A 22181-nucleotide genomic window follows, 5' to 3' on the forward strand; every position below is an offset into this window, starting at 1 on the left:
GGTCTGTCCATGATCTGCTACCCCTCTGGTCTGTCCATGATCTGTTACCCCTCTGGTCTGTCCATGATCTGTTACCCCTCTGGTCTGTACATGATCTGTTACCCCTCTGGTCTGTCCATGATCTGTTACCCCTCTGGTCTGTCCATGATCTGCTACCCCTCTGGTCTGTCCATGATCTGCTACCCCTCTGGTCTGTCCATGATCTGCTACCCCTCTGGTCTGTCCATGATCTGTTACCCCTCTGGTCTGTCCATGATCTGCTACCCCTCTGGTCTGTCCATGATCTGCTACCCCTCTGGTCTGTCCATGATATGTTACCCCTCTGGTCTGTCCATGATCTGCTACCCCTCTGGTCTGTCCATGATCTGCTACCCCTCTGGTCTGTCCATAATGTTACCCCTCTGGTCTGTCCATGATCTGTTACCCCTCTGGTCTGTCCATGATCTGCTACCCCTCTGGTCTGTCCATGATCTGCTACCCCTCTGGTCTGTCCATGATATGTTACCCCTCTGGTCTGTCCATGATCTGCTACCCCTCTGGTCTGTCCATGATCTGCTACCCCTCTGGTCTGTCCATAATGTTACCCCTCTGGTCTGTCCATGATCTGTTACCCCTCTGGTCTGTACATGATCTGTTACCCCTCTGGTCTGTCCATGATCTGTTACCCCTCTGGTCTGTCCATGATCTGCTACCCCTCTGGTCTGTCCATGATCTGCTACCCCTCTGGTCTGTCCATGATCTGCTACCCCTCTGGTCTGTCCATGATCTGCTACCCCTCTGGTCTGTCCATGATCTGCTACCCCTCTGGTCTGTCCATGATCTGCTACCCCTCTGGTCTGTCCATGATCTGTTACCCCTCTGGTCTGTCCATGATCTGTTACCCCTCTGGTCTGTCCATGATCTGCTACCCCTCTGGTCTGTCCATGATCTGCTACCCCTCTGGTCTGTCCATGATCTGCTACCCCTCTGGTCTGTCCATGATCTGTTACCCCTCTGGTCTGTACAAGATCTGTTAACCCTCTGGTCTGTCCATGATCTGTTACCCCTCTGGTCTGTCCATGATCTGTTACCCCTCTGGTCTGTCCATGATCTGTTACCCCTCTGGTCTGTCCATGATCTGCTACCCCTCTGGTCTGTCCATGATCTGCTACCCCCCTTGTAAGTCGCTCTGGATAAGAGTGTCTGCTAAATGACTTAAATGTAAAATACCCAATATATATATATATATATATATACAGTGGGGGAAAAAAGTATTTAGTCAGCCACCAATTGTGCAAGTTCTCCCACTTAAAAAGATGAGAGAGGCCTGTAATTTTCATCATAGGTACACGTCAACTATGACAGACAAATTGAGAATTTTTTTCTCCAGAAAATCACATTGTAGGATTTTTTATGAATTTATTTGCAAATTATGGTGGAAAATAAGTATTTGGTCACCTACAAACAAGCAAGATTTCTGGCTCTCACAGACCTGTAACTTCTTCTTTAAGAGGCTCCTCTGTCCTCCACTCGTTACCTGTATTAATGGCACCTGTTTTAACTTGTTATCAGTATAAAAGACACCTGTCCACAACCTTGTTGATCCATATCTGTTCCAGGATCGAGGCGAAGCACGCGGAGCTGAGGGAACGTCAGGCCAGAGAAAAAGGACCTCTCCCTGATGTTGAGGATGATGACATGGACCCCAACTACGCACGCATCAACAACTTTAGAGACACCTCCTCCCCCCGTCAGTCCCCCTACAGCAGAACCCGTACCCCATCGCCCCAACGCCCGCCACCCCACGGCCTCGGCCCAGGCCCCTCCCACGGCAGCGAGCCATCCAACAAGGACCCCCTGGACGGGCTGTACGCCAAGGTCAACAAGCAGAGACAAGCCCCGCCCATGGCCGACAGGTGAGTCAGGAACCCACAGACTGTGCCACATTTCCTCTTAGCCTGGGTGCCCAGACTGTTTCTGCTCTCTTGCCAAAACAGACTGCCACCCAGGCTACTTTCCTCTAGTCTCTTGACAGACTGACTAACTTAAGCAGCTAGCTAGGTAGAGCATGCATCATTTGGTCACAAATGTGGGGGAGAGGGAGGGAGGGAGGGAGGGAGGGAGGGAGAGGGAGGGGAGGGAGGGGGAGGGAGAGGGAGGGAGAGAGAGAGAGAGAGAGAGAGAGAGAGAGAGAGAGAGAGAGACAGAGACAGAGACAGAGACAGAGACAGAGACAGAGACAGAGAGAGAGCTTTCAGAGGGTGCTCCGGATAAGTGCTCCTACATCCTACAGGCCCTTCTTTTGGCCAGCAACCACACAGACAGACCTCCCTGCTCCAGGTAATTAGAGTGAAGCTGAGGAGGCCCTTATACCCTGGGGGGAATGGTGACCATGTAACAGGAAGATACAGAGAGATGGAGTAGGGCTAGGGACTGAGAAAGAGAAAGAAAGGGAGGGGAGAGGAAGGGGTGAAGAGGTTCCGGAGACTGTGAGTCTCTATGATTCATCCAGGACTCATTTGGAGCAGCGTTGAAGTGGTTCTCGCTCAGCCCTTCCTTTCCTTGAACTTCCTTTCAATAGCTTCCTTTCTCTTTTGTCTCCCGTCATTCTTTGTGAGTTTTTCTCATATTTGCTCAAGAACTTCTTGAATGTAGCTCATTGAAAATACGGTGCACATACTGTAAAGGACATGTGTGAGTGCACACACACACACACACACACACACACACACACACACACACACACACACACACACACACACACACACACACACGCACACACACACACACACACACACTGGAACATACGCTTGACTCTCATTTGGTGGTTAGTTCTCTATAGTTGCATCTTGTAGCTTAGCAACAGGTCTGAGAGACTCTGTGTGAGTAGAGTTAGGGGTTAAGACGAGTACTGTACAGTTGGTTCAATAAGAACTGGTTTAAATAGGTCTGATTGGTATTCAACACATAGTTGCCATTCTAGATTAACTGGTTGAGTGGGCAGTCCTTTACACTTTGCTAAGAAACACAATTAAAGCTTTCTGGAGAGAATGAGAGATGTGGAATGGAGAGACGTGGAATGGAGAGATGTGGAATGAAGAGACGTGGAATGGAGAGACATGGAATGAAGAGACGTGGAATGGAGAGACGTGGAATTGAGAGACGTGGAATGGAGAGACGTGGAATGGAGAGACGTGGAATGGAGAGACGTGGAATGGAGAGACGTGGAATGGAGAGACGTGGAATGGAGAGATGTGGAATGGAGAGACGTGGAATGGAGAGACGTGGAATGGAGAGACGTGGAATGGAGAGATGTGGAATGGAGAGACGTGGAATGGAGAGACGTGGAATGGAGAGATGTGGAATGGAGAGACGAGGAATGGAGAGACGTGGAATGGAGAGACGTGGAATGGAGAGACGTGGAATGGAGAGACGTGGAATGGAGAGACGTGGAATGGAGAGACGTGGAATGGAGAGATGTGTGAAGTAGCTGTGAAGATAGCAAGATGAAGAGAAAGATGTGTGTGGTGGAGGGAAGGGCATTGCAGCTGGTGAATTAGTAATACAGGTATGATGGCACACGGACAGGACACGCACACACACACACACACACACACACACACACACACACACACACACACACCTGGGCTGTCTAGATGATGTTATGTTAGCCACACTATTCCTAATTATATATTGGATTGTCAATGGTGTTTTAGAAAGCTGTGGCCCATCTGGTTAGTGTGGCTGAGAGACCACCTGTCACACTGGGATAGCTTTTGTTGTCAAATTCTATTTGGGAAAACGTCAACCAATTAGAAGAGCAGTGGCCTGCAGGAATTAGTGGAGGAGAGACATGGAGAGAATTGAGAGGAATGACAGCACAAAGTAGTAGCTTGATTTGAGGGAAGCAATGTGAGAACTCACCGCTAGTGGTGTCTGTTATCTACAGGGAATCCACGGTGGACACAGTTTCCCTGTCCTAGCCTGTCTTTGTAAAAGACAGACAGACAGACAACAGTTTCCCTGTCCTAGCCTGTCTTTGTGTCAGACAGACAGACAACAGTTTCCCTGTCCTAGCCTGTCTTTGTGTCAGACAGACAGACAGACAACAGTTTCCCTGTCCTAGCCTGTCTTTGTGTCAGACAGAAAGAAAACAGTTTCCCTGTCCTAGCCTGTCTTTGTGTCAGACAGACAGACAATAGTTTCCCTGTCCTAGCCTGTCTTTGTGTCAGACAGACAGACAGACAGTGTGTATATGGATTGTGGTCTCCATTCCCTGTAGTTTACACAACACACTCATTAAACATGGCTGATCTACAGTGCCTTCGGAAAGTATTCAGACCCCTTGACTTTTTCCATATTTTGTTACGTTACAGCCTTACTTCTAAAAAAAGGTTTTATTTTTTTTATCCTTAGCAATCTACACACAATACCCCATAATGACAAAGCAAAAACAGGTTTTTAGAAATGTTTGCAAATGTATTAAAAATAAAAAACAGAAATACGTTATTTACATAAGTATTCAGACACTTCACTATGAGACTCGAAATTGAGCTCAGGTGCATCCTGTTTCCATTCATCATCCTTGAGATGTTTCTACAACTTGATTGGAGTCCACCTGTGGTAAATTCAATTGATTGGACATGATTTGGAAAGGCACACACCTGTCTATATAAGGCCCCACAGTTCACAGTGCATGTCAGAGCAAAAACCAAGCCATGAGGTGGAAGGAATTGTCCGTAGAGCTCCGAAACAGGATTGTGTTGAGGTACAGATCTGGGGAAGGGTACCACAAAATTTCTGCAGCATTGAAGGTCCCCAAGAACACAGTGGCCTCCATCATTCTTAAATGGAAGAAGTTTGGAACCACCAAGACTCTTCCTAGAGCTGGCCACCCGGCCAAACTGAGCAATCTGGGGAGAAGGTTCTTGGTCAGGGAGGTGACCAAGAACCCGATGGTCACTCTGACAGAGCTCTAGAGTTCCTCTGTGGAGATGGGAGAACCTTCTAGAAGGACAACCATCTATGCAGTAGTCCACAAATCAGGCCTTTATGGTAGTGACCAGACGGAAGTCACTCCTCAGTAAAAGGCACATGACAGCCCGCTTGGAGTTTGCCAAAAGGCACCTAAAGACTCTCAGACCATGAGAAACAAGATTGAACTCTTTGGCCTGAATGCCAAGTATCACGTCTGGAGGAAACCTGGCACCATCCCTACGGTGAAGCATGGTGGTTGCAGCATCATGCTGTGGGGATGTTTTTCAGCGGCAGGGACTGGGAGACTAGTCAGGATCAAGGCAAAGATGAACAGAGCAAAGTACAGAGAGATCCTTGATGAAAACCTGCTCCAGGGCGCTCAGGACCCCAGACTGGGGCGAAGGTTCACTTTTCAACAGGATAACAACTCTAAGCACACAGTCAAGACAACACAGGAGTGGCTTCGGGACAAGTCTCAATGTCCCAGCCAGAGTCCGGGCTTGAACCCGATCTAACATCTCTGGAGAGACCTGAAAATAGCTGTGTAGCAACTCTCCCCATCCACCTGACAGAGCTTGAGAGGTACTGAGTAAAGGGTCTGAATACTAATGTAAATGTGCTATTTCCATTTTATTTATTTTATAAATTAGCAAAAAGTTCTAAAAAAAAAGTTATCCTCTATCCCTCTGTCCTCAGCCCCTGTCCCTCTCTCCTCTGTCCAGCCCCTGTATTCAGCCCCTGTCCCTCTCTCCTCTGTCCAGCCCCTGTATTCAGACCCTGTCCCTCTCTCCTCTGTCCAGCCCCTGTATTCAGACCCTGTCCCTCTCTCCTCTGTCCAGCCCCTGTATTCAGACCCTGTCCCTCTCTCCTCTGTCCAGCCCCTGTATTCAGACCCTGTCCCTCTCTCCTCTGTCCAGCCCCCTGTATTCAGCCCCTGTCCCTCTCTCCTCTGTCCAGCCCCTGTATTCAGACCCTGTCCCTCTCTCCTCTGTCCAGCCCCTGTATTCAGACCCTGTCCCTCTCTCCTCTGTCCAGCCCCTGTATTCAGCCCCTGTCCCTCTCTCCTCTGTCCAGCCCCTGTATTCAGCCCCTGTCCCTCTCTCCTCTGTCCAGCCCCTGTATTCAGCCCCTGTCCCTCTCTCCTCTGTCCAGCCCCTGTATTCAGCCCCTGTATTCAGCCCCTGTCCCTCTCTCCTCTGTCCAGCCCCTGTATTCATCCCCTGTCCCTCTCTCCTCTGTCCAGCCCCTGTATTCAGACCCTGTATTCAGCCCCTGTCCCTCTCTCCTCTGTCCAGCCCCTGTATTCATCCCCTGTCCCTCTCTCCTCTGTCCAGCCCCTGTATTCAGACCCTGTCCCTCTCTCCTCTGTCCACCCCCTGTATTCAGCCCCTGTCCCTCTCTCCTCTGTCCAGCCCCTGTATTCAGCCCCTGTCCCTCTCTCCTCTGTCCAGCCCCTGTATTCAGCCCCTGTCCCTCTCTCCTCTGTCCAGCCCCTGTATTCAGACCCTGCCCCTCTCTCCTCTGTCCAGCCCCTGTATTCAGCCCCTGTCCCTCTCTCCTCTGTCCAGCCCCTGTATTCAGACCCTGTCCCTCTCTCCTCTGTCCAGCCCCTGTATTCAGCCCCTGTCCCTCTCTCCTCTGTCCAGCCCCTGTATTCAGCCCCTGTCCCTCTCTCCTCTGTCCAGCCCCTGTATTCAGCCCCTGTCCCTCTCTCCTCTGTCCAGCCCCTGTATTCAGCCCCTGTCCCTCTCTCCTCTGTCCAGCCCCTGTATTCAGCCCCTGTCCCTCTCTCCTGTATTCAGACCCTGTCCCTCTCTCCTCTGTCCAGCCCCTGTATTCAGACCCTGTCCCTCTCTCCTCTGTCCAGCCCCTGTATTCAGACCCTGTCCCTCTCTCCTCTGTCCAGCCCCTGTATTCAGACCCTGTCCCTCTCTCCTCTGTCCAGCCCCTGTATTCAGACCCCTGTCCCTCTCTCCTCTGTCCAGCCCCTGTATTCAGCCCCTGTCCCTCTCTCCTCTGTCCAGCCCCTGTATTCAGACCCTGTCCCTCTCTCCTCTGTCCAGCCCCTGTATTCAGACCCTGTCCCTCTCTCCTCTGTCCAGCCCCTGTATTCAGCCCCTGTCCCTCTCTCCTCTGTCCAGCCCCTGTATTCAGCCCCTGTCCCTCTCTCCTCTGTCCAGCCCCTGTATTCAGCCCCTGTCCCTCTCTCCTCTGTCCAGCCCCTGTATTCAGCCCCTGTATTCAGACCCTGTCCCTTTCTCCTCTGTCCAGCCCCTGTATTCATCCCCTGTCCCTCTCTCCTCTGTCCAGCCCCTGTATTCAGACCCTGTCCCTCTCTCCTCTGTCCAGCCCCTGTATTCAGCCCCTGTCCCTCTCTCCTCTGTCCAGCCCCTGTATTCAGACCCTGTCCCTCTCTCCTCTGTCCAGCCCCTGTATTCAGACCCTGTCCCTCTCTCCTCTGTCCAGCCCCTGTATTCAGCCCCTGTCCCTCTCTCCTCTGTCCAGCCCCTGTATTCAGCCCCTGTCCCTCTCTCCTCTGTCCAGCCCCTGTATTCAGCCCCTGTCCCTCTCTCCTCTGTCCAGCCCCTGTATTCAGCCCCTGTCCCTCTCTCCTCTGTCCAGCCCCTGTATTCAGCCCCTGTCCCTCTCTCCTGTATTCAGCCCCTGTATTCAGCCCCTGACAGGCTCTAGTGTTATGATGAAGTTTGCCGCTGTGGACGCTCTAATTAAACATTGACAGTGTTGTTCATTTGGACGAGGTGGTGTGTGTGTGTGAGTGTGTGTGTGTGTGTGTGTGTGTGTGTGTGTGTGTGTGTGTGTGTGTGTGTGTGTTATTAAGTTGGACAGTGAGGTGTGTGCTCAATCAAAATGGCACCTCTAATTATGTTCCCTGGGTGAAGCTGATGGATTTCTGCTGCAGCCATACTCCCTCCCCTCCCTCCCTCCCTCCCTCCCTCCCTCCCTCTATCCCCCTCCCTCCCTCTATCCCTCCCTCCCTCCCTCTGTCCCTCCCTCCCTCCCTCCCTCTCCTCCCTCCCTCCCTCTATCCCTCCCTCCCTCTCCTCCCTCCCTCCCTCCCTCCTCCTCCCTCCCTCCCTCTATCCCTCCCTCCTCCCTCCCTCCCTCTATCCCTCCCTCCCTCCTCTATCCCTCCCTCCCTCTATCCCTCCCTCCCTCCCTCCTTCTTCTATCCCTCCCTCCCTCTATCCCTCCCTCCCTCTATCCCTCCCTCCCTCTTAACTTTAGGAATTAACTCCACATTTTTAAGTTTAAGGTTAAGTTTAGGAATTAACTCTGAATGGTTAAGATAAGGGTTAAGGTTTGGGCTTAAAACAGAAATATCAAGTAGCCTAGTGTTTAAGATCGTTGGGCCAGCAACCGAAAGTGTGCTTGTTTGAATCCCCAAGCCCACTAGGTGAAAAATCTGTCAATGTGCCCTTGAGCAACGCACTTAACCCTAATTGCTCCTGTAATTCGCTCTGGATAAGAGCGTTTGCTAAATGACTAAAATATCAAATGTAAATTTCTATTGCTGGATTCGAACTTGCAACCTTAGGAATACTGACTTGTATCATGGGTGACCTGCCAGCTTTACTCAGAGATAGTCAGTATAGTTCTATTATCACACTACTCAGGGCCCAGGGTAGCACACTGTTAGAGCTCATTCACCTAATGAGGAGGGAGAGAGAGAGAGAGAGGAGGCAGGGAGAGAGAGAGAGAGAGAGAGGAGGCAGGGAGAGAGAGAGAGAGAGAGAGAGAGAGAGAGAGAGAGAGAGAGAGAGAGAGAGAGAGAGAGAGAGAGAGAGAGAGAGAGAGAGAGGAGGCAGGGATAGAGAGAGAGGAGGGAGAGAGAAAGAGGAGGCAGGGAGAGAGAGAGGAGGGAGAGAGAGAGAGAGGAGGCAGGGAGAGAGAGAGAGGAGAGAGAGAGAGAGAGAGGGGCAGGGAGAGAGAGGAGGGAGAGAGAGAGAGAGAGAAGAGAGAGAGAGAGAGAGAGAGAGAGAGAGGGAGAGAGAGAGAGAGAGGACAGGGAGAGAGAGAGAGAGAGAGAGAGAGGGAGGCAGGGAGAGAGAGAGAGGAGGGAGAGAGAGAGAGAGGAGGGAGAGAGAGAGAGAGAGAGAGAGAGAGAGAGAGAGAGAGAGAGAGAGGAGAGAGAGAGAGAGAGAGAGAGAGAGAGAGGAGGGAGAGAGAGAGAGAGGAGGGAGAGAGAGAGAGAGAGGGGAGAGAGAGAGAGAGAGGAGGCAGGGAGAGAGAGAGAGGAGGGAGAGAGAGAGAGAGAGGAGGCAGGGAGAGAGAGAGAGGAGGGAGAGAGAGAGAGAGAGGGAGGCAGGGAGAGAGAGAGAGGAGGGAGAGAGAGAGGGAGGAGGGAGAGAGAGAGAGGAGAGAGAGAGAGAGAGAGAGAGAGAGAGAGAGAGAGAGAGAGAGAGAGAGAGAGAGAGAGGAGCAGGGAGAGAGAGAGAGGGGAGAGAGAGAGAAGAGAGAGAGAGAGGGAGAGAGAGAGAGAGAGGGAGGGAGGGAGAGAGAGAGGGAGGGAGAGAGAAAGAGAGGAGGCAGGGAGAGAGAGAGAGAGAGAGAGGAGAGAGAGAGAGAGAGAGAGAGGAGGCAGGAGAGACAGAGAGAGAGAGAGAGAGAGAGAGAGAGAGAGAGAGAGAGAGAAAGAGGAGGCAGGGATAGAGAGAGAGGAGGGAGAGAGAAAGAGGAGGCAGGGAGAGAGAGAGAGGAGGGAGAGAGAGAGAGAGAGAGGAGGCAGGAGAGAGAGAGAGAGAGAGAGAGAGAGAGAGAGAGAGAGAGAGAGAGAGAAAGAGGAGGCAGGGATAGAGAGAGAGGAGGGAGAGAGAAAGAGGAGGCAGGGAGAGAGAGAGAGGAGGGAGAGAGAGAGAGAGAGAGAGAGAGAGAGGCATTGGGCTGCTTGGTCTGTCTGTCCACCAGAGACTGGGGCTGGGTGGGTCCCCCTGGACTGAGGGTCTGGGCAGAGCAGAGGGGACATAGGACATACATTACCGCCACAAGGAGTGCATCTCCATGATGTATCTACAAAAAGGCTCTACTCTACTCTCCTATCGCTGACACACTAACTTTATCTGCACTACATCATCACTGAACAACTAATGTAGATGGAGGCAGGGACCTTAGCTCCCTCAATCCATTACTGTATATCACATCAGTACTTTAAACATTTTGTGGTCAGCGGTTTCCAGGATATTAAAAGCATACAGCTCTGTTTAGTCATATTTTACCCTAATGGCCATTTCATATAGCTGGCTATTGATTCTGAGCTTCACTGCGTGGGTATTTGATGTATATTATTTTATTTTAACCTTTATTTTAATAGGGAAGACATACTGAGACCTAGGTGTCTTTTACAAATGTAAAAGTACAACATCAATATCCACATTATTAAAAAATAAAAAAATAAAAAAATGTAAAAGTGGTTGTCCCACTGGCTATAAGTTGAATGCACCAATTTGTAAGTCGCTCTGGATAAGAGCGTCTGCTAAATGACTTAAATGTAAAATCCCCAATATATATATATATATATACAGTGGGGGAAAAAAGTATTTAGTCAGCCACCAATTGTGCAAGTTCTCCCACTTAAAAAGATGAGAGAGGCCTGTAATTTTCATCATAGGTACACGTCAACTATGACAGACAAATTGAGAAAAAAAAATCCAGAAACTCACATTGTAGGATTTCTGGCTCTCACAGACCTGTAACGTCTTCTTTAAGAGGCTCCTCTGTCCTCCACTCGTTACCTGTATTAATGGCACCTGTTTGAACTTGTTATCAGTATAAAAGACACCTGTCCACAACCTCAAACAGTCACACTCCAAACTCCACTATGGCCAAGACCAAAGAGCTGTCAAAGGACACCAGAAACAAAATTGTAGACCTGCACCAGGCTGGGAAGACTGAATCTGCAATAGGTAAGCAGCTTGGTTTGAAGAAATCAACTGTGGGAGCAATTATTAGGAAATGGAAGACATACAAGACAACTGATAATCTCCCTCGATCTGGGGCTCCATGCAAGATCTCACCCCGTGGAGTCAAAATGATCACAAGAACGGTGAGCAAAAATCCCAGAACCACACAGGGGGACCTAGTGAATGACCTGCAGAGAGCTGGGACCAAAGTAACAAAGCCTACCATCAGTAACACACTATGCCGCCAGGGACTCAAATCCTGCAGTGCCAGACGTGTCCCCCTGCTTAAGCCAGTACATGTCCAGGCCCGTCTGAAGTTTGCTAGAGTGCATTTGGATGATCCAGAAGAGGATTGGGAGAATGTCATATGGTCAGATGAAACCAAAATAGAACATTTTTTGTAAAAACTCAACTCGTCGTGTTTGGAGGACAAAGAATGCTGAGTTGCATCCAAAGAACACCATACCTACTGTGAAGCATGGGGGTGGAAACATCATGCTTTGGGGCTGTTTTTCTGCAAAGGGACCAGGACGACTGATCCGTGTAAAGGAAAGAATGAATGGGGCCATGTATCGTGAGATTTTGAGTGAAAACCTCCTTCCATCTGCAAAGGCATTGAAGATGAAACGTGGCTGGGTCTTTCAGCATGACAATGATCCCAAACACACCACCCGGGCAACGAAGGAGTGGCTTCGTAAGAAGCATTTCAAGGTCCTGGAGTGGCCTAGCCAGTCTCCAGATCTCAACCCCATAGAAAATCTTTGGAGGGAGTTGAAAGTCCATGTTGCCCAACGACAGCCCCAAAACATCACTGCTCTAGAGGAGATCTGCATGGAGGAATGGGCCAAAATACCAGCAACAGTGTGTGAAAACCTTGTGAAGACTTACAGAAAACGTTTGACCTGTGTCATTGCCAACAAAGGGTATATAACAAAGTATTGAGAAACTTTTATTATTGACCAAATACTTATTTTCCACCATCATTTGCAAATAAATTCATAAAAAATCCTACAATGTGATTTTCTGGATTTTTTTTTCTCATTTTGTCTGTCATAGTTGACGTGTACCTATGATGAAAATTACAGGCCTCTCTCATCTTTTTAAGTGGGAGAACTTGCACAATTGGTGGCTGACTAAATACATATATATACATTGCATTCGGAAAGTATTCAGACCCCTTGACTTTTTCCACATTTTGTTATGTTACAGCCTTATTCTAAAATTGATTAAATTGTTTTTTCCCCCCTCATCAATCTACACACAATACCCCATAATGACAACGCAAAAACAGGTTTTTAGAAATGTTTGCACATTTATTAAAAAATAAATAATAATAATATTACATTTACATAAGTATTCAGACCCTTTACTCCGTGCTTTTGTTGAAGCACCTTTGGCTCCAGTCTTCTTGAGTATGACGCTACAAGCTTGGCACACCTGTATTTGGAGAGTTTCTCCCATTCTTCTCTGTAGATCCTCTTATGCTCTGTCAGGTTGGACGGGGAGCGTCGCTGCACAGCTATTTTCAGGTCTCTCCAGAGATGTTCGATCAGGTTCAAGTCCGGCCTCTGGCTGGGCCATTCAAGGTCATTCAGAGACTTGTCCTGAAGCCACTCCAGTGTTGTCTTGGCTGTGTGCTTAGGGTCATAGTCCTGTTGGAAGGTCAACCTTCGCCCCAGTCTGAGGTCCTGAGCGCTCTGGAACAGGTTTTCATCAAGGATCTCGCTGAACTTTGCTCCGTTCATCTTTCCCTCGATCCTGACTAGTCTCCCAGTCCCTGCCGCTGAAAAACATCCCCACAGCATGATGCTGACACCACAATGCTTCACTGTTGGGATGGTGCCAGGTTTCCTCCAGACGTGACGCTTGGCATCAGGCCAAAGAGTTCAGTCTTGGTTTCATCAGACCAGAGAATCTTGTTTCTCATGGTCTGACAGTCCTTTAGGTGCCTTTTGGCAAACTCCAAGCGGGCTGTCATGTGCTCATGTGCCTTTTACTGAGGAGTGGCTTCCATCTGGCCACTCTACCATAAAGGCCTGATTGGTGGAGTGCTGCAGAGATGGTTATCCTTCTGGAAGGTTCTCCCATCTCCACAGAGGAACTCTGGAGCTCTGTCAGAGTGACCATCGGGTTCTTGGTCACCTCCCTGACCAAGGCCCTTCTCCCCCGATTGCTCAGTTTGGCCGGGCGGCCAGCTCTAGGAAGAGTCTTAGTGGTTCCAAACGTCTTCCATTTAACAATGATTGAGGCCACTGTGTTCTTGGGGACCTTCAATGCTGCAAAATAAAAATGTGGTACCCTTCCCCAGATCGTTGCCTCAACACAATCCTGTCTCGGAGCTCTATGGACAACTCCTTCGACCTCATGGCTTGGTCTTTTCTATGACATGCACTGTCAACTGTGGGACCTTATATAGACAGGTGTGTGCCTTTCCAAATCATGTCCAATCAATTGAATTTACCACAGGTGGATCCCAATCAAGTTGTAGAAACATCTCAAGAATCATCAATGGAAACAGGATGCACCTGAGCTCAATTTCAGGGTCTGAATACTTATAAGGTATTTCAGTTTTTCAATTTTAATACATTTGCAAAAAATTCTAAAAACCTGTTTTCGCTTTGTCATTATGGGGTATTGTGTGTTGATTGATGAGGGCATTTTTTATTTATTTAATCGAGTTTAGAATAAGGCTGTAACGTAACAAAATGTGGAAAAAGTCAAGGGGTCTGAATACTTTCCGAATGCACTGTATATATACACATTAAAATAAAAATAAAACACAAATAAAACTTCCCAAATCACCCAGAGAAATGTTTACATTCTTTTACATTTACATTTAAGTCATTTAGCAGACGCTCTTATCCAGAGCGACTTACAAATTGGTGCATTCACCCTATAGCCAGTGGGTTAACCACTTTACAATAAAATACATATATTTTTTTTTAATATATTTTTTTTTTTTGGGGTGGGGGGAGGGGCGGGTAGAAGGATTACTTCATCCTATCCCAGGTATTCCTTAAAGAGGTGGGGTTTCAAATGTCTCCGGAAGGTACATTCCTCCACAAATAAGTCCCCAATCAATACTTTAAATTGCCTGAACGGAACCAGAACATCAAGATGAAATGGATTTAGAATGTTGTTCCAGCAATACGGAGCATTAAAACTAAAAGCAGATTTACCTCCTCGGTGGAGACCCTAGGAACCTCAAGAGTTAACCAATCCTGTGAATGGGTTAGGCAACTCAGGAGTTAACCAATCCTGTGAACGGGTTAGGAACCTCAGGAGTTAACCAATCCTGTGAACGGGTTAGGCAACTCAGGAGATAACCAATCCTGTGAACGGGTTAGGAACCTCAGGAGTTAACCAATCCTGTGAACGGGTTAGGAACCTCAGGAGTTAACCAATCCTGGTAACGGGTTAGGAACCTCAGGAGTTAACCAATCCTGTGAACGGGTTAGGAACCTCAGGAGTTAACCAATCCTGTGAACGGGTTAGGAACCTCAGGAGTTAACCAATCCTGTGAACGGGTTAGGAACCTCAGGAGTTAACCAATCCTGTGAACGGGTTAGGAACCTCAGGAGTTAACCAATCCTGTGAACAGGTTAGGAACCTCAGGAGTTAACCAATCCTGTGAACGGGTTAGGAACCTCAGGAGTTAACCAATCCTGTGAACAGGTTAGGCAACTCAGGTGTCTATACTTCAACAGCAAAGTTATATAAGATGGAAGTTTATGAAGTAGAGCCTTTAAACAGAAAGGGAGTAATGTAGAGATCTACGGGTCTTAAGCCAAGTTTTGATACAGGATGCAGTGATGAGGATCAAAACTGTCACCTGTAACAAAGCGAAGGGCACTATGGTAGACGGCATGCAAAGGGTTATGAGTAGTAGCAGCTGGACTTTGCTAAATAATATCACCATAATCAGGAACGGATAAAAAGGTTGACTGAAATAAAATGTTGATCACAAAAATAAAAAGGTTGACTGAATAATCTGATTTTTACTGCTTAGAGAAAGGTACAATCTGTTTCTCTAGAAAAAGCCAACTTTAAATATTAACTTCTTAACCAGCTCATCTATATGTTTTTTTAAAACGTCAAATCCATATCAATCCAAATGCCTAAGTATTTATATGCGGGAACACGTTCGATTGGAGAACCATCTAATGAGTGAACATGCAGTTCATCTGTAACATTTCTTACGAGAGTTTAAAAACGACATGTATTTTGTTTTGTCCGTATTAAGCACAAGTTTTAAATCAGCAAGGGATTCCTGCATAGCTATAAAATCTGACCGTAGTTTTGACACATCCAGATCAACAGTCGGGGCAATAGCATACATAATAGTATCATCCGCATATAAATTAAGTTTAAACATTTTAACAGATTGACCAATGGTGTTTATATAAATAGTGAAGAGAACAGGTCCCAAAATCAACCCCTGTGGTACACCTTTATGTACTTCAAGAAATTCAGACTTAACCCCATCAATCATGATGGCCTGAGTTCTGTCACTAAGATAATCATGAAACCATAAACAGGCGTCAGAGCTCAGGCCTATCGAGGACAACTTTTTCAATAAAATAGCACGATCAACGGTATCAAAAGCTTCTGACAGGTCCACAAACAAAGCAGCACATTTCATTTTAGTGTCTGAAGCATTGACAAGATCATTAACAGCTAAAGTGGTTGCTGTAATAGTGCTATGCCCAGGCCTAAACCCTGATTGGTTTACATTCTAAATAGTCTTCTCAGATTAAAAAGAGCAAAGTTGTACTTTTACCAAGGATTCAAGAATCTTAGCTGGACAAGGAAGCCTTGAAATGGGGCGATAATTATTAAGATCACTACTTTCCCTGACCTTATGGAGTGGCAACACAAGAGCTGATTTCTATACTTGTGGAATATTTCCTGATAACAATTTTAAATAAAAAAATTGGTTATTGAGCCAACAATGATGGGATCCAATTGGTCGGCTCCTGGGGATTTGTTGTTGTCTATTGCTAGCAAAGCATCCAGGACTTATTTTTCTGTAAATAGCCGAAAAGAAAAGCTTTGACTATCATTTCTCTGATCATCCAACAACTTTCCCCTATCAGCATCCAGCCCAATATCATTGTGAACAGGCTTAGAAGTTATTTCAAAGAGAGAGCCTGCTGAAATAAAATGGTGATTAAATGCATCAATGATGGCTTTTTGTTGTTGTTGTAATGAGCGCAGTGTCTGAATTAATTAGTTGTGGCAGAGAGGAGGAAGTAGAACCTTTCAGGGATTTGACAGTTTTCCAGAATTTAGCCGGGTTCCCATAACAATCCGAAAGAGTGGTTACATAATAATCACCATAGACTACTACCTTGGGCTGGACTGGGAAACGCGGGTGAGATGGGAGGGGAGAGGTGACTTCACTAGGGAGGGGTCTCTGCAGGGCAGCCCTGGCCAGTCAGTCAGAGGCAACACGGTGGCGAGGCAGTGGCACGACGACCAGGCTGAGAAGTAGAAGAGGAAAGCTTGAAACCAGCCAGCACTAGGACCCAGCCAGCACTAGGACCCAGCCAGCACTAGGACCCAGCCAGCACTAGGACCCAGCCAGCACTAGGACCCAGCCAGCACTAGGACCCAGCCAGCACTAGGACACAGCCAGCACTAGGACACAGCCAGCACTAGGACACAGCCAGCACTAGGACACAGCCAGCACTAGGACCCAGCCAGCACTAGGACACAGCCAGCACTAGGACACAGCCAGCACTAGGACCCAGCCAGCACTAGGACCCAGCCAGCACTAGGACACAGCCAGCACTAGGACCCAGCCAGCACTAGGACCCAGCCAGTACTAGGACCCAGCCAGCACTAGGACCCAGCCAGCACTAGGACCCAGCCAGCACTAGGACCTAGCCAGCACTAGGACCCAGCCAGCACTAGGACCCACAATAAACACTTACTCAATGTGATTAAATGCTGGGGCCCATCAAAACAGCAACACAACAGTATGATAGCCAGGAGAGAAGCACTTTGGAGGGGATGTAGTTTCCAGTACAGGCCGGTGGAAAGCCGGGAGAGAGGCTGCACTGGGCCGCGGGAGAGAGGCTGCACCGGGCCGCGGGAGAGGAGAGGCTGCACCGGGCCGCGGGAGAGTGGCTGCACCGGGCCGCGGGAGAGAGGCTGCACCGGGCCGCGGGAGAGAGGCTGCACCGGGCCGCGGGAGAGGAGAGGCTGCACCGGGCCGCGGGAGAGGAGAGGCTGCACCGGGCCGCGGGAGAGAGGCTGCACCGGGCCGCGGGAGAGGAGAGGCTGCACCGGGCCGGGAGAGAGGCTGCACCGGGCCGGGAGAGAGGCTGCACCGGGCCGCGGGAGAGGAGAGGCTGCACCGGGCCGCGGGAGAGAGGCTGCACCGGGCCGCGGGAGAGAGGCTGCACCGGGCCTCGGGAGAGAGGCTGCACCGGGCCGCGGGAGAGAGGCTGCACCGGGCCGCGGGAGAGAGGCTGCACCGGGCCGCGGGAGAGGAGAGGCTGCACCGGGCCGGGAGAGAGGCTGCACCGGGCCGCGGGAGAGAGGCTGCACCGGGCCGCGGGAGAGAGGCTGCACCGGGCCGCGGGAGAGAGGCTGCACCGGGCCGCGGGAGAGGAGAAACCAAGTAGAGTTCAAGTCTGGCAGTAGTCCAAAAACATCCAAGGCACAATGTCAAGTGGAAGGATGAAAGCAGCAGTAGGCAGGTGTCTGCTCGGATAATGCCCCAGTCCAGGCCCCAGTCCAGGCCCCAGTCCAGGCCCCAGTCCAGGCCCCAGTCCAGAGTAGGGTGCCCAGGTATATCAAGTAGGCATCAAAAGTTTCAACAGATCTGTTTTGTCTCCTTAAAACCTCTGTATGCACTATTGTCCACTATTGGTGTCTGGGGGGTTGCAATTGTTTTTATATTGCATATTTGAAATTCCATCCATTATTTTTGTTGTTGGATGGTGGTAAAATTAGGAGGGATAAGAGAGTGTTTTACTAGGACCGTATTTATAAGTTTTGCCTTTAAGATCACACTGAATAACATTACATGGACACTGATCCTAGATCAGCACTGCTGAGATTATTGATACATGGAGGAACAGCTACAGCAGCTGTTCATATGGAATACTACAGCAGCTGTTCATATGGAATACTACAGCAGCTGTTCATATGGAATACTACAGCAGCTGTTCATATTGAATACTACAGCAGCTGTTCATATGAAATACTACAGCAGCTGTTCATATGGAATACTACAGCAGCTGTTCATATAGAATACTACAGCAGCTGTTCATATGAAATACTACAGCAGCTGTTCATATGGAATACTACAGCAGCTGTTCATATTAAATACTACAGCAGCTGTTCATATGAAATACTACAGCGGCTGTTCATATGGAATACTACAGCAGCTGTTCATATGGAATACTACAGCAGCTGTTCATATGAAATACTACAGCAGCTGTTCATATGGAATACTACAGCAGCTGTTCATATGGAATACTACAGCAGCTGTTCATATGGAATAATACAGCAGCTGTTCATATTAAATACTACAGCAGCTGTTCATATGGAATACTACAGCAGCTGTTCATATGGAATACTACAGCAGCTGTTCATATGGAATACTACAGCAGCTGTTCATATGAAATACTACAGCAGCTGTTCATATTGAATACTACAGCAGCTGTTCATATTAAATACTACAGCAGCTGTTCATATGAAATACTACAGCAGCTGTTCATATGGAATACTACAGCAGCTGTTCATATGAAAGACTACAGCAGCTGTTCATATTAAATACTACAGCAGCTGTTCATATGGAATACTACAGCAGCTGTTCATATTAAATACTACAGCAGCTGTTCATATGGAATACTACAGCAGCTGTTCATATTAAATACTACAGCAGCTGTTCATATGGAATACTACAGCAGCTGTTCATATGGAATACTACAGCAGCTGTTCATATTAAATACTACAGCAGCTGTTCATATTGAATACTACAGCAGCTGTTCATATTAAATACTACAGCAGCTGTTCATATGAAATACTACAGCAGCTGTTCATATGGAATACTACAGCAGCTGTTCATATGAAAGACTACAGCAGCTGTTCATATTAAATACTACAGCAGCTGTTCATATGGAATACTACAGCAGCTGTTCATATTAAATACTACAGCAGCTGTTCATATTAAATACTACAGCAGCTGTTCATATGGAATACTACAGCAGCTGTTCATATGGAATACTACAGCAGCTGTTCATATTAAATACTACAGCAGCTGTTCATATTAAATACTACAGCAGCTGTTCATATGGAATACTACAGCAGCTGTTCATATGGAATACTACAGCAGCTGTTCATATTAAATACTACAGCAGCTGTTCATATGGAATACTACAGCAGCTGTTCATATGGAATACTACAGCAGCTGTTCATATTAAATACTACAGCAGCTGTTCATATTGAATACTACAGCAGCTGTTCATATTAAATACTACAGCAGCTGTTCATATGGAATACTACAGCAGCTGTTCATATGGAATACTACAGCAGCTGTTCATATTAAATACTACAGCAGCTGTTCATATTGAATACTACAGCAGCTGTTCATATGAAATACTACAGCAGCTGTTCATATTGAATACTACAGCAGCTGTTCATATTAAATACTACAGCAGCTGTTCATATTGAATACTACAGCAGCTGTTCATATTAAATACTACAGCAGCTGTTCATATGGAATACTACAGCAGCTGTTCATATGGAATACTACAGCAGCTGTTCATATTAAATACTACAGCAGCTGTTCATATGGAATACTACAGCAGCTGTTCATATGAAATACTACAGCAGCTGTTCATATGAAATACTACAGCAGCTGTTCATATTAAATACTACAGCAGCTGTTCATATGAAATACTACAGCAGCTGTTCATATGAAATACTACAGCAGCTGTTCATATGAAATACTACAGCAGCTGTTCATATTAAATACTACAGCAGCTGTTCATATGAAATACTACAGCAGCTGTTCATATGAAATACTACAGCAGCTGTTCATATGGAATACTACAGCAGCTGTTCATATGAAATACTACAGCAGCTGTTCATATTAAATACTACAGCAGCTGTTCATATGAAATACTACAGCAGCTGTTCATATGAAATACTACAGCAGCTGTTCATATGGAATACTACAGCAGCTGTTCATATGAAATACTACAGCAGCTGTTCATATGAAATACTACAGCAGCTGTTCATATGAAATACTACAGCAGCTGTTCATATGAAATACTACAGCAGCTGTTCATATGGAATACTACAGCAGCTGTTCATATTAAATACTACAGCAGCTGTTCATATGAAATACTACAGCAGCTGTTCATATGAAATACTACAGCAGCTGTTCATATGGAATACTACAGCAGCTGTTCATATGAAATACTACAGCAGCTGTTCATATTAAATACTACAGCAGCTGTTCATATGAAATACTACAGCAGCTGTTCATATGAAATACTACAGCAGCTGTTCATATGGAATACTACAGCAGCTGTTCATATGAAATACTACAGCAGCTGTTCATATGGAATACTACAGCAGCTGTTCATATGGAATACTACAGCAGCTGTTCATATGAAATACTACAGCAGCTGTTCATATGAAATACTACAGCAGCTGTTCATATGAAATACTACAGCAGCTGTTCATATGAAATACTACAGCAGCTGTTCATATGGAATACTACAGCAGCTGTTCATATGGAATACTACAGCAGCTGTTCATATGGAATACTACAGCAGCTGTTCATATGAAATACTACAGCAGCTGTTCATATGAAATACTACAGCAGCTGTTCATATGAAATACTACAGCAGCCGTTCATATGAAATACTACAGCAGCCGTTCATATGAAATACTACAGCAGCTGTTCATATGGAATACTACAGCAGCCGTTCATATGAAATACTACAGCAGCTGTTCATATGGAATACTACAGCAGCTGTTCATATGAAATACTACAGCAGCTGTTCATATGAAATACTACAGCAGCTGTTCATATGAAATACTACAGCAGCTGTTCATATGGAATACTACAGCAGCTGTTCATATGGAATACTACAGCAGCTGTTCATATGGAATACTACAGCAGCTGTTCATATGAAATACTACAGCAGCTGTTCATATGGAATACTACAGCAGCTGTTCATATGAAATACTACAGCAGCTGTTCATATGAAATACTACAGCAGCTGTTCATATGAAATACTACAGCAGCTGTTCATATGAAATACTACAGCAACTGTTCATATGAAATACTACAGCAGCTGTTCATATGAAATACTACAGCAGCTGTTCATATGAAATACTACAGCAGCTGTTCATATGAAATACTACAGCAGCTGTTCATATGAAATACTACAGCAGCTGTTCATATGAAATACTACAGCAGCTGTTCATATGAAATACTACAGCAGCTGTTCATATGAAATACTACAGCAGCTGTTCATATGAAATACTACAGCAGCTGTTCATATGAAATACTACAGCAGCTGTTCATATGAAATACTACAGCAGCTGTTCATATGAAATACTACAGCAGCTGTTCATATGAAATACTACAGCAGCTGTTCATATGAAATACTACAGCAGCTGTTCATATGAAATACTACAGCAGCTGTTCATATGAAATACTACAGCAGCCGTTCATATGAAATACTACAGCAGCCGTTCATATGAAATACTACAGCAGCCGTTCATATGAAATACTACAGCAGCCGTTCATATGAAATACTACAGCAGCCGTTCATATGAAATACTACAGCAGCCGTTCATATGAAATACTACAGCAGCTGTTCATATGAAATACTACAGCAGCCGTTCATATGAAATACTACAGCAGCTGTTCATATGAAATACTACAGCAGCTGTTCATATGAAATACTACAGCAGCTGTTCATATGAAATACTACAGCAGCTGTTCATATGAAATACTACAGCAGCTGTTCATATGAAATACTACAGCAGCTGTTCATATGAAATACTACAGCAGCTGTTCATATGAAATACTACAGCAGCTGTTCATATGAAATACTACAGCAGCTGTTCATATGAAATACTACAGCAGCTGTTCATATGAAATACTACAGCAGCTGTTCATATGAAATACTACAGCAGCTGTTCATATGAAATACTACAGCAGCTGTTCATATGAAATACTACAGCAGCTGTTCATATGAAATACTACAGCAGCTGTTCATATGAAATACTACAGCAGCTGTTCATATGAAATACTACAGCAGCTGTTCA

The 22181-nt window shown here is 46.7% G+C and overlaps 1 protein-coding gene across 1 annotated transcript in view; it reads left to right on the top strand.

Moving 5' to 3' along the window:
- Positions 1-22181, top strand: part of pard3bb (par-3 family cell polarity regulator beta b) — a 627684-nt gene that overhangs the window by 446311 nt on the left and 159192 nt on the right. The window contains exon 19 of the mRNA XM_041843623.2: positions 1599-1895. Within this exon, the coding sequence (XP_041699557.2) occupies positions 1599-1895 (297 nt within the window). The remainder of the gene's footprint in view (positions 1-1598; positions 1896-22181) is intronic.

This window comes from Coregonus clupeaformis, chromosome 23 (genome assembly GCF_020615455.1).
Source record: "Coregonus clupeaformis isolate EN_2021a chromosome 23, ASM2061545v1, whole genome shotgun sequence".
Classification (NCBI taxonomy): Eukaryota; Metazoa; Chordata; class Actinopteri; order Salmoniformes; family Salmonidae; genus Coregonus; species Coregonus clupeaformis.